Here is a 27,995-nt window from a genome sequence, read left to right on the forward strand (position 1 = left end):
GGGGCTCTAGGAGGGTGGTCTGGGTAGAGAAACACTCAGTCTAATTACACACCAAAATCCTATCATTTCAGGAGAGCTGGGGCCAGATAGCTGAAGTCACAGGTTTCAGGAACAATCTGAGGGCCTACTCTCCTCCCCCAGCCCCAGTAGGAGCCAAAGCTTTATTTGCCCTTTAGGCTAGCACCAAGATAGCAATGGATCTTAAAACACAGGGCCCAGAGCGGGTTGGGCCCACTGACCTCCATCATCCAATCATTCATACAGCAAATATTTACTGAGTGTTTTTATTTGCCAGGCACTGCGCTAGACCCTGGCGAAACATCAGGGAATAAAACACGGTCCCTGCCCACAGTGCTTACAGCCTAGTGGGGGATAGAGGCAAGTAACCAGGCAACTACAATACAGTGATAAGTACTAGGATACAGAAGTACAGGGGGCTATGGGAGCACAGAGGAGGGGCATCTAGCCTAGATAGGTGGAGATGGGGATGTCAACTTGAAAGCTGAGACCTGAGGGTAACTAGAGGATAGCCAGGTAAAGAGTAGGGGGAAGAGCATCTTGGGCAAAGAGGCCAACATACGTGAAGGCCCTGAGTAGGAACAGGAAGGAATTCAGCTTGGGAAGAATGAAGGGGGAGTGGCTAGAGGATGACTCTAGAGGTAAGGTGGTAGATCATGCTGAGCCTCTTCAGGCTGCTTACGGACTTTTGCCCTTTGTTCAAAGGAGCTGTGAAGCCTTATCAGCAGACGTTTGACGACAGGGGAGTTTAGGACTGAGGAAAGAAGTCTTTGTGAGGCTTCAAATAGTGTTATACAGACCGGAGTTGCCTCATATTGAGTAGTCTCTTAGCCCTGGCCCCATATTCCAAAGCAAGGGTGAACCCTGTCTGAAGCTCATTCACAAGCACCACAGCACCTGCGCTGGGTGCCAGAACTGAGGCAGATTAGAAGTCAAGGCACTTCCCAGGGTCCCTGCTGCATCCCGGTGTTGAGCCCAAATCTGAACCTTGTGTGATGCAAGAAAGCTCCCCAATAGCACTTTGATTTACTCAGGGACCGGGTACCATCACCCTATGCTCCTTGACCAAGGAATGCTCCAGATTTTTTCAGCATTCTCCTCTACCTCTGGAAGGGTGCAGTTATCTGACTGGAGCTTCATTATAGAGTGGGGTGGCCCCTCACTTTATGGGCCACTGGGGCTTTTTCAACATGAAAGGTACTGAGGTTCCAAGTGACTGGAGGCAGGACCTATAAGCAGAGCTCAAACCCTGGTTCCAGCACTTTCTGCCTGAGTGATCAGGGTTAATGTCTGGGGAGCCAAGGGCCCTCAGTTATTTCCGTTGCAAAACACGGCTAATAAAAGAAGCTACCTATTAAGATTATGTGTACTAAAGAAGATAATATATGTAAAGTGATTCGTTATGTGTCTGGCACATAATAAGCACTCAGTCCTTGTTAACTGTTATACTTTTTATTATTTTCCACCGGGGCTGCTTTTCCACAAGGTGATGATTCTGAGAATTGCTCTGGTCTTTGGAGGGTGGAAGGGAGTCGCTGGATGGTCTGAACCATAATTTCCTCGCGAGGGGGCTCCTGAGAGAGAGCCAGGCACCTTGAGCCAAGTTAAGTCCCCCATCTTTCTACCCCGTCAGCCCCTTCTCCCCAGAGCTCTGCGTACTGCCCTTCTACCCTGGGGCTCGTCCGCCGCCCAGAGATCCGTGCTGAGGCACAGGCGATCCCTGTCTCCCCCTGCTCAGCAGAGACCACAGTAGCATAGTCCATAGGAGCCCCCCCAGGAAAGCCTGGAAGGGCACCTCCAGGAGACAGCCCTTACCGGCTCCCAGAGTCCGAACACCCTGCTGTCCAGCTGCCTTTTCGTGACGGAGCGTCCGCCCAGTCCCTGAGACCCACTGCGCTGCCCTTTCCTGGAGCCGTCGGGAGCCAGAGGCAGCTGGCGGGGATCGAGGATCCGGGATCCGGGATCCTGCTCAAGGGTTCCCCAGCCCGACAGGGTAGGCAGCTCCTGCAGGAGCTTCGGGAGAGTTGGAGGAGCGGTGCGGGTGGGGTTGGGGCGGGCGGGGCCTCCGTGGCGGCGGGCGGGGCGTGGGTGGGTCTTCGGTCTCCGAGCCGCCCCCTCCCCCGGCTGGTCCGCAGCCCCGCCCCGGCCCCTCCCTCCGGCCTGTGCGGCGGGTCCGGCGGCGGCGCCGGCGCGGGGACAGGCGGAGGCGCGGGACGTGGGGCGGCGCCGCGGGCAGAGCCGGGCGGACGGGCGCTGGCAGCAGCAGCGCCGCGGGCCCTTCGGAGTGGCCGCAGTCCGGGTCTTGGCCCTCCCATCCTGCCTCGCCGCGGTGAGTGCGACGGGCGGCCCCCAGGGGTGCGTTTGTATCCCTGTCTGCCCAGGTCCCGGTCCGGGTGCGAGCGGCGGTGTGTCTGTCCGAGTGTCTGTGGGTGAGGGCATAGATGCTTTTCAAAAGCTGTGCCTGTCTCTGTCCACGTGAGGCGTGTCCCTGTCCGTGAGAGCAGTGGGGGGATTCTTCGGGCTGTGGCTGCTCACGTGAGGTCCCTGTTTGAGGGGGGAGGCGCGGGTGGATGGGTGATGCTTCCTTGGAGGAGCGCGGGGTTTGGGAGCTTGTGTATGTTGGCGGAGGGTGTCGAACGCTGCGGCCGAGGATGGTGGGGGGTGGGGGAGCGGGTGGGGCTGCTGAGTGGGACTCTGGAATCTTGTGGCCCAGCTTGTCCGAGGGTTCCTTTCTCCCTGGTGCAGACACTTCCACCCTTTGCTACCCCCTCCCTCCTCGGGCACCTAGAGGCCCACCAGCGGGCATAGAGGACACCCTTTCCTCCTCTAGCACTGGCCTCTGGACAGGAAGCCGCATCCGGAGGCTGTTTCTTGTAGGAAAGGACCCTTCTGTTTCCCCTGCAGCCTGGGCCCCGCCTGGAGGACCCCAGGCTCCTCCCTGGTTCTGGCCTCCTCCCTTCTGGACTTGGCTTCAGATCATGGGCTGCAAACCTGCAGGGACAGATGGTTGCAGGTTGGAGGGGCAGGCTGCACCCCAGGGAGGTCAGTCCACTAAAGGCCAGCCCTGGGCTTGTTCCTGGTGTGTGGGTCTCCGATGTGGAAAGCAAAAACCCAGGACTGGCCCCTGTAGGAAGATGAGATCTGGTAGGTTGGAGCAGGTGCAGAGGTCCTTTCCACAGGTCTCTCCCTGCCTGTCTGTCCACCTCATCAGTGCCCATTCATCCCCTAAGCAGGGTTCTGACTTGCTGCAGAATTGGAATCAGAGCTGCAGGCCTGACAGGTGCCCTGCTTCTCTTGGGTTGCATGCCTCCAGTGACAGAGCACTTACTACTTCCGCTATGGGAAAGCTTCTTTATGATAAGTGGAGGTCGTTTTCCTTGGAACTTCGTTCACTTGTCTTGTTATTGCCTTTGATTTTGCCTCTCTGTCTGGTGAGAGGATACTGCAGTGATTTAAACATGGCTCTCTTATCACCAACATATACTGAGCACCCTCTGTGTGCCAGGTGCTGCCTCAGCCACTTAGGGGACAATGGCATTCTTGCTGAGAGAAGAGCTTGAGCAAAGGCCCATAGTTGATATAGTACAGCCTGTGTTCAGAAAAATGGAGCAAAACCATTTTGCTAGGCTAGGGTAGGGGGTGCCCAGGGGGAGTGTCATGGGTGCCCTAAACTCAGCAAACATTTATTTTGGAAGGGAGGTAGGGACAACTACAGCCACTCTCTAACACACCTAGCCTTCCTGTGGAAACCAGCAATCATACTCAAGGTAGTACAAGATTGGATTTAATCATGGGCACATATTACAGTCTGTAGGGACCTTTGGCTGGACAGAAAACCTTGGGAATCTCAGATTTGGGGAAGAAAAAGATACCCTCCCCCAATTTGCAAGTAAGGGGGTGGAGTAGTCCAGAGTCTTACCTTGCATTGGTGAAATTAGTGAGAGTCAGGACTAACTCCTGGATCTCCTGACTTTTAACCTAGACACATTTTAGGAGCAGAAGCAAGGATAATAGTCATACCTTATATCTGAAAGTTGAAAGAAGAGGAGGAATTGAAAAGACTCCCAGGATTCTGGCTGATGTGGCTAGGTGGATGGTGGTGGCTTTTACTGAGATGAGAGACACAGCAAGATGAGTAGGTTAGGGGAAAGTGAATTCAGTTTTAGACTAGTCTCTAGCATCATCCCTGTACAGATGTCCAAGGTACAGCTGGATATACAGGTGTGGGTTCAAGAAGTTTTCTGCACAGGAGATAAGGCTTTGGGAGTCATTAGCAAGTGGATGGTAACTGAAACCATGGGAGATGGTGAGATTTTCCAGACAGAGTATGAAAGTGAGGGGAGAAGAGGCCCTAGAACAAAGCCCTGAGGAGCTAGACGTATAAGGAATGGACAGTGAAGGAGCAGCCAGAGAGGCAAGTGGAGACCTCGCATCGAGTGGGTTGTGATAGCATCAAGTACAGCCTCTGCCCTTTTGGGTCTTGCTCTCTTGCCCACCTGGTCTGTGTTTCTTAATTTTTCATGCTTCTGTTCCATTACTCACTGTTTTCCCAGTGTACCTATCAAACTCCTATTTGTCCCCCAAGAGCGGGCTCATATATGCCTTCCTCTGCAAGTCTTCTTTATTCTCCACCACCTTCAGAGTTGGGTACTTCCTCCTCTTTGCTGCCATAGCAGTTTGAATATGTCAATATCATGACACTTATCACATGGTAGTTGTATATTTCCATGTCTTTTTCCCACTCTAGTCTGAGAACTTGTGAAGGACAGGGAGTGTGTCTGTTTTCAGCATTGTGTCTCCAGTAACCACTTTAAGGGCCTTGTGCAGAGGGCCCAGGAAGTTTGATTGTTTGATAGGTTTATCAGCTCATTGAATGGTTCATTCACCTACTTACTCAGTCTGGCAGTAGTGGGTGGGAGAGTTGGTACTGCAGATTTCATCATTTTCCTTCCCTGCCAATCTTATTGCAAGGATTCCTTGGCTTTGAGGACTTCACCTCCTCCAAGGCTTCATCTGTTTCAAAGAAAACCCAAAGACTGTAGCCTGCAGTCATTTGTCATTTTACTGAAGCCTCAAATGATCAAATACACTTGGAGGCTAGTGACCAGGAGTGAGTCATTTTCAGAAGCAAGTGAGCCTAACTGGCCTCTTGCATCCACTTTTTAACAATGCCTCGGTCACCTACCTTCACTCACAGCTGTGTCAGTCATGTATACTGGGACTCTCATGAGGTTGTACGAGGAAGTCATGGAGGAAATTAGATGCTGTTTGAGAATTTGGAGAAACTGAAAAGCCTTGAAACACATCCTTTGCAGATGTCAAAGATCAGGTGGAATCAGCCCTGGCTGTCCTCATTTGCTCACAATCAACTTCCTCTTCAGCCCCCTGGATCTGGCTTCCTTTCCTCCAGCCCTTAGAAACCACACTCCCTGAGGTTAATACCAGCTTCTTTTGGGCTTTAGATCATGGGAACTGTTTGCAGCATTTCACAATGAAGATTGTTCTCTTACTCGTGAAGCTCTCTTCTCCCTTGGCTTTCATATCTCTTTCCTGATTCTCCTGCCTCTCTGGCCACACCTTTTCAATTTCTTTTCAGGCTTTTTTTTTTTTTTAAATGTTGAGCCTTCTTTTAATTTATTTATTTTTATTTTTGGCTGTGTTGGGTCTTCGTTTCTGTGCGAGGGCTTTCTGTAGTTGTGGCAAGCGGGGGCCACTCTTCATCACGGTGCGCGGGCCTCTCACTATCGCGGCCTCTCTTGTTGCGGAGCACAGGCTCCAGACACGCAGGCTCAGTAGTTGTGGCTCACGGGCCTAGTTGCTCCGCAGCATGTGGAATCTTCCCAGACCAGGGCTCGAACCCGAGTCCCCTGCATTAGCAGGCAGATTCTCAACCACTGCACCACCAGGGAAGCCCTCTTTTCAGGCTTTGCTTTCTGGGCCTGTCCCTTAAATGTTGAGGTTCGTTGGGGCACAGTCACAGGCTCTTCTTTCTCATCTTATGCCCTCTCTGGGTGATGTCATCCACTTCCATGCCTTCAGGTACCATCTCTACACCAACTCCCAAATCCATATCTCCAGGCCAGACCTCTTTCCTAGGCTCCAGCTTGTCTTTCCACCTGCCAGCTGGACCTCTCAAATGTCCCATAGGCACCTCAGATTCCTCTTACTAAACACTGAGCCTGTCACCCTCCCATCCAAACTGCTTGTCTTTCAGAGTTTTCAAGCCAGAAAACTAGGAATCATCTCTAATTCTTTCTTCTCCCTCTACTCTTCATATCTAACCAACTGGTCACCAAGTTCTATTGATTCCTCCCTATAAAATCCACTTCTGTCAACCTCCCCTTAGCCACTCCCCTAATCAAGGCCACCATCATCTCTCCTCTACGATATCATGGCAGTCTCTTAACTTTCTGCTCATGATACCCCTCAACTGTTTCCCACAGTGCAGTCAAAAATTTACTCTTTTTGCTCTCTCACTCTATACTTAAACCCTCTTCAGCTCCCCACCCTGCTCCTTTGCTCTTTGGATAAAGCCTTAATCCCCTAGCAGGGAAGGGTAAAGTCTCAACTCCTCCATAAGGCCAACAAAGATTTGTATGATCTAGCTCCTGCCTACCACTGCATCTCATTTCTTAGTCCTCCCCTGTCACAGTGTTTGATTCAGTCTCCTGATGCAGAAGGCACCATTCTCTCTTTAACTCTTACCCATCCTGGAGCTCTTGAATGGCCCTTTCTTCAGGAGGACTCTCTGGACCTCCAGCCTCTGTACATCCTTCCCTCGCCCCAGATCTAGGTTAGGTGACTCTCAGCAATCTGTGCTTCCCTGTCATAGCCCTCACCGTATTGCACTACATTAATTGATTTATTAGATTGTGGAATCCATGAAGGCTGAGCTGCGAGTATTTATCTCTGTATCCCAAGGCCTAGCAGAGGTGTTGAATGAATGCTGAAAAAGGAAATGAAGTGCCTTTAGAACCTCAGTTAAAAGATGGGAAGGATAAGGGATGCAGAGATGGCAGTAGGCAGCCCGAGGAAGGAGGGTGAAATCTCAGCTCTGAGTTCAAGATCTTCCAAGTACCTGCTGTGATAAACAGTCTATTTAAACCATGGCCTATAGGACCTCGGGGGCAGATCTCTGAGGAGCAGCGAGATGGGGGAGGTGGGAGTAAAAGCCCAGGAGAGGAAGGGAATCTTGGTGATTTAGGCAGGGGTGTGACCTCAGCGGCTGCATGCCCAGCACGTCTGGGTGGGGAACTGAAGCAGGAAGGGGAAGGGAGGGAGGAGCTGTCCGTGCTTGGATGTTGCCCAATCACCGCCCCTGTGTGACAGGCTGGGAGAGCCCCTTGGGCTTGGAGAGAGGCGGAGCCTGACTTCCAGCTGCCCCAGAAGGGCCCAGTAGACCACTCCTACTCTTCCTCTCAGCCCTCCCCTTCGCCAAACAGAGCTTCAGCTTGGCTCCGGCCTCCTGCTCCCTCTGCCAACCCTCGGGCTGTCCTCCTCCTGCTATGTTGTTGTCTTTGTATTAAGTCTCCAGGTTCAGAACCCTGCACATCTGGAGAAAGAACCTCAGAATCCCATTGTCCACATTCAGGGATGCCCTTCCTATCCTATCCATGCCCACCCTCACATAAACATAAGGCACATGCAGCTGAGCCCCTCTCCTGCCCCTCCGCAAACCTGGAGAGAGCTCTGGACTCTGGACTGGCCCCACTGCATTCATTCTTCATTCACGCATTGTTTTTAGAGAGGGCCATGGTGCATCGAGTTGGGCACAGATAGTGGTGACCTGCTCCCAGTCACTGCCTGTTTTGAAGTAGTCTGGCTCTCTTTCTGCTTCCCTTCATGGCCAGATTTCTCTCCTGAATTGTCTACAACTGCTGTGTTACTTTCTTCATTTCCATTCATCTTTCCATCACTCTGACCTGACTTCTGCCCCTCCCATTCCACCACAGCCAAATCTGGTGGACGCTCTCCAGTCTTCATCTTACTTCACCGCTCCTTCTTTCTTGAATGCCCCTCCTCCCCTGACTTCCTTGACCCCACACATTCTTGGTCTTCCTCCCATCTCTCTGAGTTCTCCTTCACTCTTCACTCTCTATCCCTAGATGGTCCCATCCATTATCATTGCCTTGTGTCATTAATATGCCAATGCTTCCAAGTCAAAAACCAGCCCAGACCTCTCCCTGGAGCTCCTATATTCTATTTCTTACTTGACATCTCTACCTGGGTATCACACAGGCACCTCTCAGACGTCTCATGGTTAAAATGGAATGGCCCAAATCAGCTCCTTAGCTTTCACTGTCTCTAGGCATAGCCCAGCATCCTCAGGGGAGAAACCTGGGAGGCCTTATTGTCATTCCTTTCCCCTCCCACATCCAGTCCATCCTGGTGTCCTTTTGACTCAACCTCATGGTTATTTCTCACATCAGTCCACTTTTTTGCATATAGCTCTGCTAATACCCAACATCAGCCTACCTGAAGAACTGGGATAGCCTCCCAAGCGGTCTCCCTGCTTCCACCCTGGCTCCTCTTCAATCCTCATAGCTGCCAGTGTAGCTTTTTAATTGATTTTTATTTTTTGTAAATTGCATCATTTCCCTCCCAATTTGGGATAGAACCCAGATTCTTAACATCAAGGTCCTTTGTGATCTCATTCCAGCCTACCTTCCCAAACTCCCCTGTGGCCTTTCATTCCCTTTGCTCTGACCACATGAACCCTTTTGGGTTCTCAGTGAGTTTCTGCCTAAGGACTTTCCTTCATGCTGTTCCTTCAGCCTAGAATGATTTCCCTCCCTCACTCTCTGATGCCCACACCCTCATCCCTACTATTTTCCTTCTAGCCCTCAAAGCTCTACTTAAAAGTTACCTGCTTGGAAAGGCCTTCCCCAATCACCCAATCAAAAAAGCATTCTTTCTCATAGCATCCTTTTCTTCTGTATAACACTCCCCTCTCCCAATCTGTAATTATATATTTATTCATGTATTTACTTTTCACTACCTCCCCACCACAAGGACAGTGACCATATCTGTTCTGTTTATCACTCTATCCCCAGCACCTGTACGAAGTAGGCACTTAATAAATATTTGTTGAATTACTGAATTAATTCAATAAATATAGACCAATCTTTATGTCAGGCTCTGTGCTAAGTGCTAGGAATAAAAAAGAAATAAAATATAATGCCTCTCCTCAAGAACTCTGGAAAAAGCAGAGAAATAACAAGAAAATTACAGTATAGTGTATAAGGGCCAGGATGGAGGAAAGACAAGGTGCAGAGTGACATAAAGGTGGAGCACCTCACCAGACTTCAGGAAATCAGGGAAGGCCTTCTGGAGGAGGTGACATTTATGTGCAGACCTGAAAGATAAGCAAGAGTTAGCCAGACGAAGTGGGGGTGAGCAGAGGATCTCAGGCAGAGGGAACAGAATGTGTGACTGCCCAGAAGCAAAAGAGAACAAGGAGTTTTCCAGGAACTGAAAAGAAAGAAACCAGTGTGACTACTCATAGAATCCTGAGACGTGAGGTGGTAGAGGGAGGTATGGGCCAAAGCTAAGCTTTGTTGGCCAATTTAAGGAGTTTGGACTTTGTCCTCTGGACAATGGAGAACCATTGAAAGAATTTAAACAGGGAGTTAGTGATAAGGTGGAATGTGTGTTCAGAAGCCTCCTTCTGGCTGTGAGGGAGAGGGATGAGAAGGCATAGGCGAGGAGAAGGACACCAGTTAGGAGGCTGTTGCTGTATCGCTGGAGAGAATTGGTGGCACCTGAATTGGGGTGGTATCTGTGCAATTGGAGAAAAGGGGATAAGGTATTTGGGAGGCAGAATCCACGAGACCTGGATACTGATTGGATGTGGAAAAGAATGTGATCCCGGGCAGTTGTGCTGGGAGGTGGGTCAGAGCATAGATAGAAGGGCTGCAGGTGGTCAGAGGAGAGACACTCCATCAGGAAAGTCTCCCGGGGGAGGGTTTGGGGGAGGCAGAGGAGATGAAAGGTGGGTGTGTCAGTGAAGGGCATCCCCGTACCACACACTTGACATACACTATCGCAAATTCTCAAAACAACCATTTGAGGTAGGGATTATTATTTCCATAACTGCAAATTAGGAAACTGAGGCTCAGAGAGGGTATATGAATTGTGCAAGGTCACATAGCTGGTAAGAGGCTGAGCTGGGTTTAAATCAATCTAACCTGACGCCTGTGCTTTTAACCAGGGCAGCAGGCCCGGAGGGTACTCAGTCCATGTTCTTCACCCTGCTCGGTCCCTGGCAGAGAAGAGATGGGGCTAGTGCTCTGCAGGGGATCAGGTGGGGAGAGGGTTTGCTGGCTTCCCTGGTGCTGACCGTCTTTCCGTACACAGGCTGGTGTGAGTGGCAGGTGCCATCCGCGGGCACCATGGCGAAGAGGGAGGACAGCCCTGGCCCAGAGGTCCAGCCAATGGACAAGCAGTTCCTGGTGTGCAGCATCTGCCTGGATCGGTACCGGTGCCCCAAGGTTCTGCCCTGCCTGCACACCTTCTGTGAGAGGTGAGGGTGTGTGTACCGGGGAGGGATGAGGACCTCGCAGGCCCCCCGGAGAAGGGAGTGGCATGTGTAAACCTGTAAGAGGTGAGGGAGGTGTGTGCACACATGGAGGGGAGGAGATGAACCCCAGCCTACAGGAGGTAAGGGTTCGGTGCAAGAACCTGTGAGAGGACCAGAGGTTCCTAACACTGGGCTGTGGCCCCTGCCCAGAACAGGGCCTCCTCTGTCCCTGCCCAAACCCCAAGGCAGCCTTCGACACCACCAGAGAAATCAGGCAGAGCTGAGACTCTCAACCAGCTCTGGCACCAGAACTTTCTGACCAGTGGGAGGATGTTCAAAACTAGGTCTGTCCTCCCTGCCTGTCCTCACTGTTGTCCTGAGGCACTGAATGAAAGGCAACCCCTCCCAGCCTCTGGGCTTCTATCTGTTATTCATTCACTTAACAAATATTTATTTATCGAGCAACTACTATGTGCCAGACCTGTCCCAGGCACTGGGCAAGCAGTGATAAGCAAAAACAGATATGATCCTTGCTCTTAAGGAGCTTACAGTATAGTGAAGGAGAAAGATAGTAATCAAATCATCTTACAGTCAGACTACAGATAAATGTAGTCCGTGCCACCTCTGTCAGACACCCTCCCAACGACGCCCTGCATCTTGCCATCACCCAGAATAACACCACTTCTTCTGTGGTTACAGACTCCAGTATCCCACTCTTGGCTTCCATTACCCCACTCTCACTACACCAGCTTTGACTGGATGTAGATGTCCAATGCCCTTGACTGCTCCGTCTTCTCCCAGCCACCATCTCCTTCCTGGTCTCCCTTCCTTTCCTACCCATCCTGAATCCCATGGTGGACCATAGGCCTCTACAGTTCCCACACACCTTTGTCCTTTTCTAAACCCACGTGGCAGAAGCTCAATCCTGGATCTGAGCTGTAATTGGAAAGCTCCATACCTTCTCCTATACCCAGATCACTGAGCACTCTTGGAGAAAATCCGTGCCGGAGAAATTATAACAACAGCTACCGTGTATTGCTTGCTTACTATTTGCCAGGGACTGGCTAAGGGATTTACACGTATTGATTTACTTGATCCTCACAACAGATACTTTATTATCCCCATTTTAGAGAGGAGGAAACTAGGGTTCAGAGTCATTAAGTAATTAAGAGACATTTCCGAGGCTCCGCGGCAAGTAAATAGTCGAGGTCTGAATCCAGGTTTAACTGCAGAGCCTTCTCTCTTAATACTACTCATTCATTTATCCCTTGGTCCCTGCTCTCAAAGACTTATGCTCTAGTGGGAGGTGACCGACAGTAGGCAAGCAAATAATCAGACAGGAGAGTCACAGCTTGGGCTAAGTGTTTTCCAGGAAATAAACAGGGAGTAAGTGCGGGCGGTTGGGCCAGGGGCTAGTCTACGTAGAGTCATCAGGGAAGGCTTCCCCGAGGAGGTGACATTTGACCTGAGACCTGAGGATGAGAAGGAAACAGACATGTACAGATTGTTCCAGGCAACAGGATTATCTTCGCACTGTTCCATGCAAAGGCCTTAAGAAAGGAGTGAGTGGGGCATGTTCAGAGACCAGGGGAGAAGCCAGCGTGACTGAGTGAGGAGGAAAGTGGGATGAAGTGAGGTCCGAAAGAGTCAGAACAGTTCACGGGGGAGCTTGGCAGTTTTAGGAAAGTTTTGGATTTTGTTCTATATGCAGTGGGAAACCACCGGAGGATTTTTTTTTTTTAGCAGAGAAGTAATGACATAAATTAGACTTTTGTTTTTTGGCCGCGCCGCATGGCTTATGGGATTTTAGTTCCCCATCCAGGGATCGAACCCGAGCCCTCGGCAGTGAGAGCACGGAGTCCTAACAACTGGACTGCCAGGGAATTCCATAAATTAGATTTTTTTTAAGCTCATTCTGGTTGTCGTTTGGAGAGTGGACTCTAGAGAAGCAAGAGTGGAAACAGGAAGCCAGTTAGGAAGCAGTCGTAAGCCAGGTATGTGCGACACGCAGGACGGAGATCTTGATGAGTTCAAAGGTATTCAGGGTAAACTCCAGATTCAGCAAAGCCGGGGAGAGAATTACAGGGGAACTGAGTAGAATGGTTGAAATGCAGATTTCATAGTTGATGCCGTGATGGGTGATGAGACATAGGTAGTGCTGGGAGCATGGGAGTGGATAGCTGAGGTGAACTGGAGGAAAAGATCACGGGGGGAGGGGCTGAGAGGAAGCTTAGGAACTAAGAAATCTTTATGGTGGGTGGGTCACCCTGTGGATGTCAGAGCCACCGAGAATGATGGCAGGAGTGTGTGTGTGTTGGGGTGGGAGGGAGGGTAACAGAAGAGAGTGAGCCAGAAGAAAGACGTCGGCCAATGGGGAAGCAACCATTGAGTCAGTGGAGACAACATCAGGGAGGGGTGTTGTAGACAGGCCTGAGCTTCCAAGGAGCTGGAGGAGAAGAATTTAGAAATGTTCCAGTTGGGGGTGGGGAGGACTCAACCCCACCTTCTGGTCCTGAGGAATGTGGAGTATGAGACAAAAAACACTCTCAACTCGAGAAGACTGAAGGGGAATCTAGGTCACAAATAAGTTAATATTTGTGAAGCACTTAGCATTGTGCCTGGCACATAGTGTTTGTTAAATAAAGAAAAATTAATTAATTCAGATCAAGAAGTGTAGAGAACGTTAAGAGAAGAGATTGAGGATATGGGAAACTTTGCAACAGGTAAATCTTCCCTCCACAAATTTGTGGTCTCCAAACACAGCCGCCGTCAGTCTGTTTCTAGTAAGATTCCTCTCCCGCTCCGTTCAGTGACTGATCCCAGCCTCCCTGTCCCCCTGGATTCCCACCACCACCCCACTCCTTCGCTTTCAGCAGCTGACCTTGCCGGAGGCAAGTTGGGCATCCTCTCTCTAATTTTGCCCCCTGTGCTCAAGTGCATCCACCTCATTTTCCCCTCCCTCCATCCAGAGGATGGGGTCCACTCCTTCTCTTCAAGCCAGCCTGAGCCACTCTCCCATCCCCAGACCTCGTCCCATGTCTTCTAGTGTCTTCCCTCCCTCCTTCTCTACTGGCTCCTCAACTTAGAAACGTGCTCAAGCCTCCCGTTACCAACAGATAAGAACCCTCCTTTGTCCCTCTGTCCCTCCCAGCTGCCATCTAACCCATCAACCTACTTTTTACTCAAACTTCCAACCTCCCATTCACTCTTCAACTGGCAAGAGTCAAGCCTTCCTTCCTCTACCCCTCCCTCCACTCACTGTTTTCCTTACAGACAAAAGTACTCTTACAGTTGCCAGTTTCCATGGGCATTTTCCAGTCCTTAGCTTCCCTGACTCCTCAGCTGCTTTTGACATGGATGACCACTCATTCCCTGCTTCTGAAATTGCACTACTCACTTTGCTGCCCTGACACTCTCTCTCCTCCTACCTCTCTGCCCGTTCCTCTTTGCTCTCCTCTTTCAGTATTTGCTGGGTGCTCTGTCCTGCTCTTGGCACTGTAATCCCCTTCTTGGTGATCATATCGTCTCCCATGGCTGCATCTAAATGTTGATGGCCTCCCTGTCTTTATGTCTAACCTGCCTTCTCCCCAGCTGTCTACCGATCCCCTCTGCCTGGATGTCCCACCGTTACAGTAAACTCAACCAGGGCAAGGCTGAACTTCCCTATAAACCAGTCCTCTTTCTGTGTTTCTCATCGTGGTGAATGTCACTCAGTCATCTAAGCTAGGAATCTGGGAGTCAACTGAGACTCATCTCTCCCTCCCCATATCTAATCAGACAACACTGCCCACTGGCTGCACTTCTTAAATACTTCTCAAATTTGGTCCACCTCCATCTGCATTGCTGTTGCCTAAATGCAGGGCTTCCTCACCTCGTGCCTGGACTATTACAAGAGCACCTTGGCTAAGCACGTGCTTCGCCTCGGATCTGGCTCTCGTGCTTACTAGCTTTGTGACTGTGGGCCACTTACCCTTTCTGAGTCCATTAACAAACACCAAGTGCAAAGCACAGCCTGCCGCATCGTGCTTAATGAATGGTAGCTGGGTGCTGAGGAGGACGGTGCTCCTGCCCCTTGTCTGCCGTCTCATCATGTTCACATTCACCCTCCACACAGAGGCAGATCAAATGGAAAGCTGGCTGTACCATGCTCCTGCAGCTTGCTCGTGCTGTTGAGATAACGTCTAAGCTCCTTGACGTGACCCAGGAGCCCTCCATGAACTGGCCCACGCCTCTCTCTCCACACTTCCCTTACCATTCCTTGCCTTGGGTGTCCTCTCCAGCCACCTTGAACTGCTTATAATTCCCTACTCATACATGCTGTTTCTGGCCACCTTCTATATCTGGAACACCCTTCCTCCTCTCCCTGCACCTTTCTTGGTCAGACTAACAATTATTTATTGGGCTTCCCTGGTGGCGCAGTGGTTGAGAGTCCGCCTGCCGATGCAGGGGACACAGGTTCGTGCCCCAGTCCGGGAGGGTCCCACATGCCGCGGAGCGGCTGGGCCCGTGAGTCATGGCCGCTGAGCCTGCGCGTCCGGAACCTGTGCTCCGCAACGGGAGAGGCCACAACAGTGAGAGGCCCGCGTACCGCAAAACAAACAAACAAACAAAAAAAACAATTATTTGTCCAGGAAGATTTTGCTTACGTCACCTCCTCTTCAGCCTTTTCTGGCTACCCTCTCTACTACCAGAGGCCCCTTCTGTGCATTTCCTTATCACTGCATCTTCTGTGTTCCTTATATTAATGACAGGTAATACTAAAGGCTATAATTAGTATTATAATAGTATTGTAATACTACAATATATCGTACTTTCCGTGAGTCAGGCATGTCAGCACTTTACATTTAATTCTCCACACCTTGTGAAGACTGTACTGTCTCCATCTTACCAAGGAGAGATCCTTGGCTCATAAAAGTTAAGTAACTTGTCAGGGGTCATACAGTATAATAGTTGACTGACCTGGGAATTGAACCGAGGCAGCCTAGCTCCAGGACCCATGCCTTTAATCATCACACTGTTTACTTCTACAAACTCTAATTTTGTTACTTTTTTTCTGTACAAGCGGGGAGTATTTTAGAGGTAGGCACTGTGCTTTATCTTTGTATCCCCAGAGCTTGGCATAAATTTGGCAAGAGCAGGTAGTCAGTAAATGTTTAATGAGTTAATGGTGCGGGGGTAGGTAGTCACACATTTTCTGTGAGAAGGGTTTGTAAACACCTGTGAAAGGTGAACTTGTGTCTGTGCACACCGTGAGGAATGCGTGTATGTCTGATCCTCTGAGAGACGTCAGGGATGTGTTGCCACTCAGTTGTGAGAGGTGAGGCCTTTTACCCCTGCTGTTAGGACAAGATGCGTGTGCTGGCCAGAGAGGTTTCTAAATGAATGAAGCACAGCTGTGAGCACAAGGACTGGCGCCCATGGCAGGTGACAGGAGGGGTGCACTGACACCGCCCTGCCGCTTCATCCCTTTGACTCCCCCTCCTCCCCGGCCAGATGCCTCCAGAACTACATCCCTGCCCAGAGCCTGACGCTGTCCTGTCCAGTGTGTCGGCAGACGTCCATCCTCCCTGAGCAGGGCGTCTCTGCGCTGCAGAACAACTTCTTCATCAGCAGCCTCATGGAGGCCATGCAGCAAGCACCTGATGGGGCCCACGACCCCGAGGACCCCCACCCCCTCAGCGCAGTGGCTGGCCGCCCCCTCTCCTGCCCCAACCATGAAGGCAAGGTGGGCCCAAGCAGGCCCAGTGAGGCCAGGACTTGGGGTGGAGGGGGAGGAGAGGTCGGGGGAGGGGCCGAGTGGCTGCGGGTCAGAGGGTATTCTAAGTGGTCCAGGTAGCGGGGGTGCACCTGGAGGTGAGAGGCAAGGAAGGCAGGTGGGGTGGGGGAGGGCAGGGGACAGAGAAGCGTGGTGTCTAGTCGTTGCCTGATGGGAGTCCTTGCGCCGCCAGACGATGGAGTTTTACTGTGAGGCCTGTGAGACGGCCATGTGCGGCGAGTGCCGCGCCGGCGAGCATCGGGAGCACGGCACCGTGCTGCTGCGCGACGTGGTGGAGCAGCACAAGGCAGCCCTGCAGCGCCAGCTCGAGGCGGTGCGCGGCCGGTAGGCGCCCGGCGGGAGCCCGGGCTGGTGGGGCCGTCTGGGATGGTGTCTCAGCGGGGGCAGAGGAGGGACCTTCGGGAGGGTGGAGATAAAATTCTTAGGGAGGGTAGGGGGGGTCTCAGGGAGCGGAAATCCTGGAGGGCGGCAGTAGGGTCTCCAGGGCGAAGGGACAGTTTCGTGAGGGCATCCTCAAGCAGCCCTGGTATGAGCTGTTTCCCCTCCCCAGACTACCACAGCTGTCCGCTGCCATCGCCTTAGTGGGGGGCATCAACCAGCAGCTGCAGGAGCGCAAGGCAGAGGCCCTGGCCCAGATCAGCGCAGCCTTCGAGGACCTGGAGCAAGCGCTGCAGCAGCGCAAGCAGGCCCTGGTCAGCGACCTGGAGGCCATTTGTGGAGCCAAGCAGAAGGTGTGTCCGCTCACCCTTTCCCACCACCGTCCATCATGAGATGGCCTGTCGCCTCCATGCGTCCCCTGCTCCCCACACGCGCGCACCCCTTCCCCTAGTCTATACTTGCCCCCTTCTGGCGTGGCCAGTAGGTACTGCGGGCATCTGTGTCCCTCGTCCACACTCACCCTCTTGTATTCCCTTCATGCCATAGTACAAGTTCATCAGAGATCACAGAGACACTCCCCTCACCTTCCCCTCCACAAGCCTGCTTACCCAACCCTCCCCTGACCCCTCCTCAGGTGTTGCAGACCCAGTTAGACACACTGCGCCAGGGGCAGGAACACATCGGCAGTAGCTGCAGCTTCGCTGAGCAGGCACTGCGCCTGGGCTCGGCCCCGGAGGTGTTGCTCGTGCGCAAGCACATGCGAGAGCGGCTGGCGGCGTTGGCAGCACAGGCCTTCCCGGAGCGGCCCCACGAGAACGCGCAGCTGGAACTGGTCCTCGAGGTCGATGGGCTGCGGCGATCGGTGCTCAATCTGGGTGCGCTGCTCACTACGAGCGCCACTGCACACGAGACGGTGGCCACTGGCGAGGGCCTGCGCCAGGCGCTGGTGGGCCAGCCCGCCTCTCTCACTGTCACTACCAAAGACAAGGATGGGCGGCTGGTGCGCACAGGCAGCGCCGAGCTGCGCGCGGAGATCACAGGCCCCGACGGCACACGCCTGCCGGTGCCCGTGGTGGACCACAAGAACGGCACGTACGAGCTGGTGTACACGGCGCGCTCCGAAGGCGAGCTGCTCCTCTCGGTGCTGCTCTATGGACAGCCGGTGCGCGGCAGCCCCTTCCGCGTGAGGGCCCTGCGTCCTGGGGACCTGCCACCTTCCCCGGACGACGTCAAGCGCCGCGTCAAGTCCCCTGGCGGCCCGGGCAGCCACGTGCGCCAGAAGGCGGTGCGTAGGCCCAGCTCCATGTACAGCACCGGCGGCAAACGGAAGGACAACCCCATTGAGGACGAGCTCGTCTTCCGCGTTGGTACAGAGAGCCTTGGGCGGAGGCAGAGGGGCGATGAGGCGGGGCCAGAGAGTCAAAATGACCTCAGTGTGAATTTTTTGCTTTCATCCCCTTTCTTCCCCACAGGCAGTCGTGGAAGGGAGAAGGGTGAATTCACCAATTTACAGGGTGTGTCCGCAGCCAGCAGCGGCCGCATAGTGGTAGCAGACAGCAACAACCAATGTATCCAGGTAAGCTCTCCCCTAACACCAACATAGAAGTTCTCAAGCTACAGCCTAGTAAAACAACAACAAAACAAAAATAAAACAAAGAAACAAAAACCCAACTAAGTATACAGGTCGCCTCCTGAAGGGTGAAACCCTACAGATAGTACCTTTACTTAAAGAGCCGTGAGTCACAGCACCACCCCTCCCCCACTCACTCGCCATCCGTTCCACAAGGGCCACAGCAGTAACCAGCACCTTCACAGTTAGGCACTGGGGTTGACTGTGCTGGCAGCCTCTACCTCCCAGGCTGTGGCTCAGGCCAGACCAGCTCCTGGACCCCAAAGATCCGGCTCATTGTTCCCTCCCCTCTGCCTCCACCTGAGTCCCTGGCTGGCTCACTTTCTGCCCACCACAGTGGTCAGGATGCAGTCTCTGCAGCTCCCCACTATCTTCCAACATGCCTGTGTGGATGCAGAATGCGTGTCGTCTGTGCCCGTCTCTGCAAACGTCCAGTTGACTAGACAGTCAAACGGGGATAACTTGTGAAAAGGGGGGCCTTCCAGTGGCTAGACTATAGTGCATCCTCATAGGTGGTCCTGCCTCTGGCCCTCCCAGCGCCTCACACACCTGAGTAAAGCACCTGCCACTTGAATGGACGTAGCCTCTGCTGCACTCTGAGCTCCATAAAGCCAGAAAATGCGGTTTTCTCTTTTCCTTGTAGTGAGCCTACGAACAGGCAGAGCCAGTGACGGCCACCAGTATGGTAGGCGCAGCAGAGCAGTTCACAGCTCAGGCTCTGAAACCAGACACCTGGGCTTGAATCCTAGCGCTGCCACTTACTGACAAGTCGTGTGACCTCCCTGAGCTTAGGTTAACTCATGTGTAAAATTAGGAAAAGAATACCTCAGAGGGTTGCTGGGAGCATTGAATGACATCATGTACTGAGCCTGGCACCAAGTGAACCTTCTGACTCTTAGCTGTTGTTGAAAATACCATTGTCCAGGTGGGGACAAAAGCCAGGAGGTGGGAAGGTGCTATAGGGCGTTGTTCAGGGAACTGGAAGGGTCCCAAAGTGGCTGGAGGGAGATTGCTATCAGAAGTGGAGTAGCTGAGGTCACGCTGTAAATGGTTTTGGAGAGGAAGCTGTGGAATTTTGATTTTATTCTGTACAGGATTGTTTCTAACTACTGTAAGCTTTCAGTTCTTGGAAACGTTTTGCCAGGTAGTAAAACTTTTCCCTGAAGATCCTTACTTCCCATCTGTACATTTAAACTTCTTCCTGACCCTCTGCCTGAGTACCCCCGTCACAGATGCAGCTCTGTCAAAGGCCTGTCACCTCAGCGTCAGCTCCTCCTGGCCCTCGCTTTCCACCTAGCTGACTGAAAGAGCCAGGAACTCTTCCATGGCTATATTCCCAAGCCTGTCTAGCCCGCCTTTATTCCCACCTTGTTCCTAAGAGCAGAGGAAAGGAGAAGCTCAGGTCCACGCAGGGAGGCGTTTGGGTCCAGGCTGGATGGTGAGAAGTGGAGGGGTTTGGATGGGTAGGGGTGGCCCTGAGGCCCTGCTCCGTCACAGCCTCCACCCTCCAGCTCCGTTCCGCCTTCTTATGCCAAGGATGCTTTTTGGCACAAAAGTTGAGGTTTGGGAAACTTCCCCTGGGGTGCACACACACGGGTACTCATATCCCCGGAAAGACGTGCCACTTGGTCTCCCTGACTAGGGCCTGTGTCTGTTGTTTCAGGGTGGGGACTTAAGAGGGAGGGCCTAGTGCAGCCCCTCCCCCTCCAAACACTTCCTTCTACTACAGCAGTCCTCCTCGCCCCTGCTGCCACCCATGCAGCAACCTCATAGCTGCTAGGAGCCTGGCTCTCGATTCCAAAGCTGAGGTTCTCTCACTCTGGGGTCCTCAGGTCTACTATGGGCCAGGCTCCCAGATGCACTGTGACTCCCCCTCAGTTCATGAGGATTGGGGCTCTCGTGAACTTCTCCTTTGGACCCGGCTGTGGTGGCAGCTGAGGCAAATCCTCTCCTTGTGCTGAATCAGCATCAGCTGACAGAAAAGAAGAAACATTTTGTGATTCTGAATGAAGAATTTGATTTGGATATATTACATCCTTGTGTAATGGTGTGAGTCCAGAAATTTTATCAGCTCTTCTGTGAAAACAGCCTCATTTCCTTCAGGCAGAATGCTAATCACACTCTCCTCCAAGCTCCCTCAGCCTTTTGCCATATAGCACTTTTCATTCTCTGCCAGAATCACTGGTTTGCTCGTTTTATTTTGTTTTGGCCTCTCCCCCAAGTAGACTCAGATCCTGAAGTTGCTTACGGCTACCATGGCAAAAGAGAGAGATGTTAAGCATCACATTAGGGCACTGGCAGATTCTAGAGATAAGGAAGCGAATATAGCAGGTTTTGATGAGCCATCAGATATCCAGGGAGAGGGAGGGATCAAGAATCGCCGGGCTTGGTGACCTGAGTAGGCGGTGTTGCCATTTGGGAGCGGGCCTGGGAATAAGTTGATGAATTCACTTTTGCCTGCGGTGGGTTTGAGATAGCTGTGCGGCATCCGAGGGGAGGTGTGCGATTCTGGTCTGGGAGGGAGCTGACGGATTTATTCATTTGTTGAACGTCTGCTGTGTGCCAGTTGCTATTCCAGTGCTGCAAATGCAGCAGCGAACAAAACAGACACAGTCCCTGCCCCACCTGGGGCTTACGTCCTTAGATGGGGGACAAGGGTACTTAGCGGTTATTTAGTGACAGGAGTGACAGTCGTTATGAAAAGAGCTAAAAAGCATATATCACGGAGACTTAACTTTATGTGTGTATATTGATTTAGGAGATGGAGTTGATCATTAAAACCTTCTCTGGGGCTTCCCCGGTGGCGCAGTGGTTGAGGGTCCACCTGCCGATGCAGGGGACACGGGTTCGTGCCCCGGTCCGGGAAGATCCCACGTGCCGCGGAGCGGCTAGGCCCGCGAGCCATGGCCGCTGAGCCTGCGCGTCCGGAGCCTGTGCTCCGCAACGGGAGAGGCCACAGCAGTGAGAGGCCCGCGTACCGCAAAAACAAAACAAAACAAAACCTTCTCTGAAGAAATGACCTGGAAATTCTGAGAACTGTAGGATGAGTAGGAGTTGGCCAGGTGTAATGGGTGGGATAGGTTAGGATAGGTTGGGAAGAGGAAGACCCCCTAAAGCCTCAGTGTTGAGCTAGAAACTAAGCTGCTCGGAGTGGAGGAGGCAGACACATTGCCTCACTACCCAGCTGGTGGTACCTTTTCGTCCCTCTCACAGCACCTCTTCAGCCCGTGGCGCCTACCTTCTCCAAGTGCTGTCCAACCACAGGGGACCAGGGCAGAAGCCAGGGGCACTTCTGATCAGCCAGGGAAGGGCATGATGGGAGGTCCACATCAGGAGGAAGTGATGTCCATTGGTGAGACCAGTTCAAACAGCCCTGCGGGCCTAAGAAATAGAGATGATACAGGGGCGGGGGGCTCAATCCACGCAGGAGGGAGAACATCTGGATCAAAGAACAAGGCCAAGGCCCATAACTTGAGTCCTCCAAGGCTGCTCCTGGCTCTGATTTATCTTGTGTCCCTAGAGTTATAACAAAGCAATGTGTGAGCCTTATGCAGTGAGTGATGTTGTGGCTGTGAAGGAGAAGCAAGAAGGCTTAGCTATAGAGGAGAGGAGCATTAAAATCGTAGGTGCTTTTAGGATGGTGAGACCTGAGCATGTTGCTAAGGTGGAAGAAGTACAAGAGGGTGAGAGGTTGAAAGGTCTCCTCTGTCCAGATTACCTTATCAGCCTCATAGCCTAGATGGGCTAATCCATGTCCATTCCCCCACCCTCACCTACCCCTTTCTTGTCTGCTGCCAAGTCCTGTGGAGTCTTCCTCCTGTATGTCTCTTGATCCATCTACTTCCCTCCAGCAAGTGCCCTGGTCCAAGCCATCATCAGTTCTCACCTGGACCACTGCAGCACCTCTGCCTGGCCAGCCAGCTTCCAGTCTCGACTCCTCCCTGCAGCCAGAGTGCTCTTTCTGAAAAAGCTCCCATGTGCTTTTTCCAACACCATCAAGCAGTTCTCCAGTTCTCAGTGGACACTGACCAGGGATCCTTTATTTTATTTTATTTTTTTTACAGGCTCAGTAATTGTGGCACACGGGCTTCAGTAGTTGTGGCACATGGGCTCAGTAGTTGTGGCTCACGGGCTTAGTTGCTCCGCGGCATGTGGGATCCTCCCGGACCAGGGCCCGAACCCATGTCCCCTGCGTTGGCAGGCGGATTCCCAACCACTGCGCCACCAGGGAAGCCCCAGGGATCCTTTAAATTCAACTCAATTCCGACATGATCTACCTGGAGATGGCATCACATCCCACAGGTTGAAGGCTCAGTCCCATAAGACTGCCCCTACTTCAGATGCTAATCGAAAGTTCAGTTTGTCGCCTGTAGTCTGACCAACCAGCTATAAAGTGGAAGTTCCCACAACCCACTCCTGTGTTCAATTAATTAGCTAGAGCAGCTCACAGAACTCAGACAAACATTTAATTACGTTTATCAGTTTACTATAACAGATATTATAAAAGATACAGATGAACAGCCAGGTAAGAGATACATAGGGTGAGGTCTGGAAGAGTCCCTAGTATAAGGAGTTTTGGTTCCTGTGGAACTGGGGTACACACCCTCCTGGCACCAACCCGGAAGCTCATCATATCTTCTTGTTCAAGAATTTTTATAAAGCTTAATCTGTGCTCCCCACCCCTTCTCCTTCCCAGAGGTTGGTGGGTAGAGCTGAAAGTTCCGACCCTTTAATCAGATGGTCTTTCTGGTGACCAGCCCCATCCTGAAGCTATCTAGCCCCCCCACACCCTAAGTCACCTCATTAGCATAAACTCAAAAGAGACTCCTTATGAATGACAAAAGACACTTATTGATCAGGAAATTTTAAGGGTTTGAGGAGCTCTGTGCCAGGCACTGGGGACAAAGGCCGAACATATTTCTTTTTTTTTTTCCCCAAATTTATTTATTTGTTTATTTTTGGCTGCCTTGGGTTCGTTGCTGCGCGCGGGCTTTCTCTAGTTGCGGCAGCGGGGGTTACTCTTTGTTGTGGTGCACGGGCTTCTCATTGTGGTGGCTTCTCTTGTGGAGCAGGGGCTCTAGGTGCGCGGGCTTCAGTAGTTGTGACACACGGGCTTAGTTGCTCCGCGGCAGGTAGGATCTCACCGGACCAGGGCTCGAACCCGTGTCCCCTGTGTTGGCGGGCAGATTCTCAACCACTGTGCCACCAGGGAAGTCCTTCAAATATATTTCTTATTATATTACAAAGTCAGATCTCCTCTTGTCACTTTCCTGCCCAGAAATTTTCAGTGAATTCTCATCATACCCAGAATAAAACCTTACTCCTTCTGTTCTTCACGGGAGTGCCCACTGCCCTCCATCCACACTAGGCAAGTAGTGCCCATACTGAGTTCAAGCAGCACCGCTGTTGGACTCTGTGCCTTCTACGTACTGCTGACTCTGCTTAAACACCTTTCTTCCTCCTCCTTTACTCGCCAACTTTGGTTCAGCTCTTGGCGTCCTTATTAGGCTTTTAGCTCAGATTGGCCCTGCTCTTGGACCACCTCTCACCCCTTTCACATTCTCACAGTCCCATTCACACCTCTGCTGCCTGTCCCCTAAGGTCTGCGCTGGCAACGTCTGATTCTACCCACGGCAGGGTGTCAGAAAGTGCTTGTTGAGTGCTGAATGAATGGGGGTGGGTCTCCTCCCTCAGGGTCCTGCTCCCTCCCCTCTGTGACCACAGTCTCTCCCCTCCTGCCCCCTCCCTCCCTTGCTCCTCTGCTCCAGGTTTTCTCCAATGAAGGCCAGTTCAAGTTCCGCTTTGGGGTCCGAGGACGCTCGCCTGGGCAGCTGCAGCGTCCCACAGGTGTGGCCGTGGACACCAATGGAGACATTATCGTGGCAGACTATGACAACCGTTGGGTCAGCATCTTCTCCCCTGAGGGCAAGTTCAAGGTGAGAGGCCTGCTGTCTCTACTCTGCACCCTTGGTGGCCAGCTGAGATGACCATTCTAGTGCCTTCTGGTGGTCAGGGCCTGGACTGCTCGATCCATCCTCAGCCTGAGGTTCTGCTTTGGTGCCAGGCTGGGTCTACTCTCCCCACGGGGCGGGATAAAGCCCCTAACGGATATCCCCTTCCTCCAGACCAAGCTTGGAGCTGGCCGCCTCATGGGCCCCAAGGGAGTGGCTGTAGACCGGAACGGGCATATCATTGTGGTCGACAACAAGTCCTGCTGCGTCTTTACCTTCCAGCCCAATGGCAAGCTGGTTGGCCGTTTTGGGGGCCGCGGGGCCACCGACCGCCACTTTGCAGGTATTGGGAAAGAACTTAGAGACCTAGTCTCTGATACCCCAGTCCCAGAGAACTCCCCTGGATGTCCCAGCTCTACAGACCCCCTCCTCCTATATTTTGACCCTAGGGGACCCCATCCCTTCACTATACCCTAGCACCATCATCCCAGAGACCCCACCCCTCTCCTCACACCACAGCTTTGTCATCCCAGATGTTCTCCCCCATCCCACTCAGTATCCTGGCTTACTGCCAGAGAGCCCACTTTGTATTTTCAGGGCCCCATTTTGTGGCTGTGAACAACAAGAATGAGATTGTAGTGACGGATTTCCATAACCATTCAGTGAAGGTCAGTGTTCTCCCTCGCTCTATGACCACAGTTCCATCATCCTTTCCTCTTGCACAAGACTCCTCTCTCCCTCACCTACCTCCCTTTTCTCCCCCTTGAGATCATTCATTTGAACAATTAACATTTATGGCGTGGCCGCGTTGTCCCAGGCACTATGCTAGAAGCTGGGAATACAGTGATGAATAAAGCAAATACATTCCCTATCTTATTGGTTATGGTCTAGTGGGGAAGAGAAGAAAGTACCAGGATATTACAGTGTGATGTGATGCATTCTGTGCTAGGAGAGTGCAGGGAAACTGAGTGAGGTGGGGGGGGGGTAGCAGGAGCATTTGATACAGGTGGGAACTCACCAGAAGGTAGGGGGACAGGAGAAGCCAAGGAGGTGGGAACTCATACCATGTAGTCAAGAAACTACAAGTAGTTCAGATGAGGTTTGAAGCGGGGAGTGGCGCCAGGTGAGAATGAGGCTTGCTCATTCCCTCAAGGGGCTTGCTCTCTTCCTAAGAGCTATGGGGAGTCACTGAATGATTGCAGGCAGGAGGGTGATGCAGTCCTGTGTGTCTTAGAAAGATCGCTCTGGCTGAGGCGAGACTAGAGGCAGGAAGATCAGTCTTCTACAGTAATCTAGCTGAGGACCATTGCAGTGGCGATATATGCATAGGGTACAGATTTGCGATACAATCAGCGGGTTGTGGTAATTCATTGGCAGTCGAACAGAGGAGAAGGTGGAGTCGAGAATGACTCATGGCTACCTGGGTGTTGCCAGTCACTGGGAAGGAGAAAGATGGGAAGGACTTTTCCAGGGAAGATAAGCTGCCCAAGGGACATCAGCTGGAGTTGTCCAGTAGGCAGTGGCATGCATGGACGTGAAGCCTGGGAAGAAGAACTGGTTTATAGCTGCAGATCTGGGGGTCCTCAGCCCTGGGGCTTCACCCCATCCTCCTCCAAGGCCCCGCCTTCTGCCTGAGGCCGGGTCCCCAGTCCCCAGCCCTTTCCCCTGCCAGGTGTACAGTGCCGACGGAGAGTTCCTCTTCAAGTTCGGCTCCCACGGCGAGGGCAATGGGCAGTTCAATGCCCCCACGGGAGTAGCCGTGGACTCCAATGGAAACATCATCGTGGCTGACTGGGGCAACAGCCGCATCCAGGTGAGGAAGGCCCGGGGATGGCACCAGGGTGAGGTTTCCCGCTGGGCCCCAGGCACCCTCTCCCCAAATGCCACTCATCTGCCTGATCTCACGGCTCCCTCCAATCTCTGCTCGTCCCTCAGGTATTCGACAGCTCTGGCTCCTTCCTGTCCTATATCAACACATCTGCAGAGCCACTGTATGGCCCGCAGGGCCTGGCACTGACCTCGGATGGCCACGTGGTGGTGGCCGACGCGGGCAACCACTGCTTTAAGGCCTATCGCTACCTCCAGTAGCTGCACGGGACCTGCCTGGCTCTTGGAGGGACGGACATAGGGGTGATTGGACAAGATGGTCTGGCCAGGAGGTGGGCCAGACCTGGCAGCACTGAATGTGGGCTGCGGGCGCGGGTGCGCCCGGTGCCCTCCCTCTCCCCCTTCCCAACCCCACGGTTGCACTTTATTTATTCGGTTCTTGCTTTGGTGACTGGGTGGGCCTGGACCATGGTCCCAAGGATGTGTGCAGAGCTTCACCCTCCCCTCCCCTCCTTACACATCACCCCATCCCTCGGTCTGCTCCCCACCCCCCCAGCCTGGGGCCAGAGCAGCCTCTTACTCCAGGGCAGAAGTCCCTCTGGTTGTCTCCCTACCAGCCCATACACACTGACAGAGACAGCAGTACCCACCCCTCACATTAAATAGATGTGTTCACCACGATGGTTTTGTTGCTTTCTTGTGGGCCGGGGCTGGGAGGGGAGGGGAGGGTGCAACTACCTCTTGACAAAAAGGTGGGCAGGCAGCTGGGAAGGGGACCCCGATTCCCAAATGTGCCCTGATGTTTTGAAGCTTCAGGAGAGGAGAGCAGAGAGGGGGAACGCCTGGGGCTCAGCCACCTCTGAATGCCTGTCCCCAGACCCACGTCTCCTGCAGAAATAGTAAGTCCTTTGGCTATCTGCTCTGGGGCTGAGAAATGACCCTGGCCTAGAACACAGCCAGCAGCTGTAGGGAGAACAGTTGGAGGGATGACAGCAATCCTTGAAACGCAGGCCTGGGTTAGGGACCTGGGACGAGCCCAGGTGGAAGCTGGCAGTGGGAGGCTCCGTGGCCGATTTTAGAACTCAGTCCTGGAGGCTCGGAGCTCTGCTTCCCCCTCCTGCTGTTCGTGCCAAGACTGCTGCCCTTTCCCCACAGTGGAACAAGGGTCCTAGCATCCCCTCCTGAGCTCTGTTCTGCCAGGGTTTGGCTGCAGTTCCAGAGATGATTACCACTAGCTCTCTGTGATTTGGGAGGTAGGGACTGTGATTCTCCCTGTCTACAAAAGGCTGAAGCTGCTCTTCATTGCTGAGTAAGAGCAGAGCCCAGTCTTGAATCTGTAGGTGTCATACTCCTAACTGGTAAGTTATAGCACCTTACTCATTCTTACGCCCCTTGCACCTAGCATGGTAACTGGCAGAGAAGGCACTCAACAATATCTGGGGAGTGATGGATCTGGGAAGGTTGGTTATAAGAGGTCATGGGGAAGCTCAAGACTTCGTCCTGGTGTAGCATGATTCCCAGGGCTAGGGTGGGAGGGTCTGTCCATGGACCTGTGGAAGACCATAGGGGCTTTGCAGAGATTGAAGGGACACCGTGTGGACCACATGGTGTGTTCACCTTCCTGGTGCTTTTTGGCCCCACTGGTTGGGACCTGGTAAGCAGGTGGAGGGACAGATGAACTCCCTGAAGGCTCTAAGGCAAGTGTTACAGGGCCTGGCGCCAATTAGGAGTAGGATTGCCTGAGCCCATGCCCTGGCCAGCAGAGATGGTGTGCTCAATCGTCAGTCACCCAGTACCAGCCTAAGCCATGCAGAAGTCATCTCAAGCCAGGGCGGGGGGTGGTGTGGGGGGGGGGCGGTCACTCACTTTTTCCTAGATCTGATCACAGTGGGCATT

General features: G+C 52.7%; 1 protein-coding gene across 2 annotated transcripts; it reads left to right on the forward strand.

The window, feature by feature from the left end:
* Positions 1–95: 95 nt before the first annotated feature.
* Positions 96–26,509, forward strand: TRIM3 (tripartite motif containing 3). Of its 2 annotated transcripts, none has more exons than XM_060159795.1 (12): positions 96–2,011; positions 10,375–10,540; positions 16,031–16,262; positions 16,486–16,637; positions 16,864–17,044; positions 17,326–18,058; positions 18,164–18,267; positions 24,090–24,257; positions 24,447–24,615; positions 24,870–24,940; positions 25,945–26,085; positions 26,208–26,509. In XM_060159795.1, exons 2-12 carry the CDS (start codon positions 10,410–10,412, stop codon positions 26,358–26,360), a joined length of 2,235 nt encoding a protein of 744 aa, XP_060015778.1. In that variant the 5' UTR covers positions 96–2,011; positions 10,375–10,409; the 3' UTR covers positions 26,361–26,509. The 2 variants fall into 2 exon arrangements, with proteins under 2 accessions (XP_060015778.1, XP_060015777.1); XM_060159794.1 differs by lacking the exon at positions 96–2,011 and adding an exon at positions 2,216–2,347.
* The last annotated feature ends 1,486 nt before the right edge of the window (positions 26,510–27,995 follow it).

Source organism: Lagenorhynchus albirostris, chromosome 9, assembly GCF_949774975.1.
Source record: "Lagenorhynchus albirostris chromosome 9, mLagAlb1.1, whole genome shotgun sequence".
Taxonomy (NCBI): domain Eukaryota; kingdom Metazoa; phylum Chordata; class Mammalia; order Artiodactyla; family Delphinidae; genus Lagenorhynchus; species Lagenorhynchus albirostris.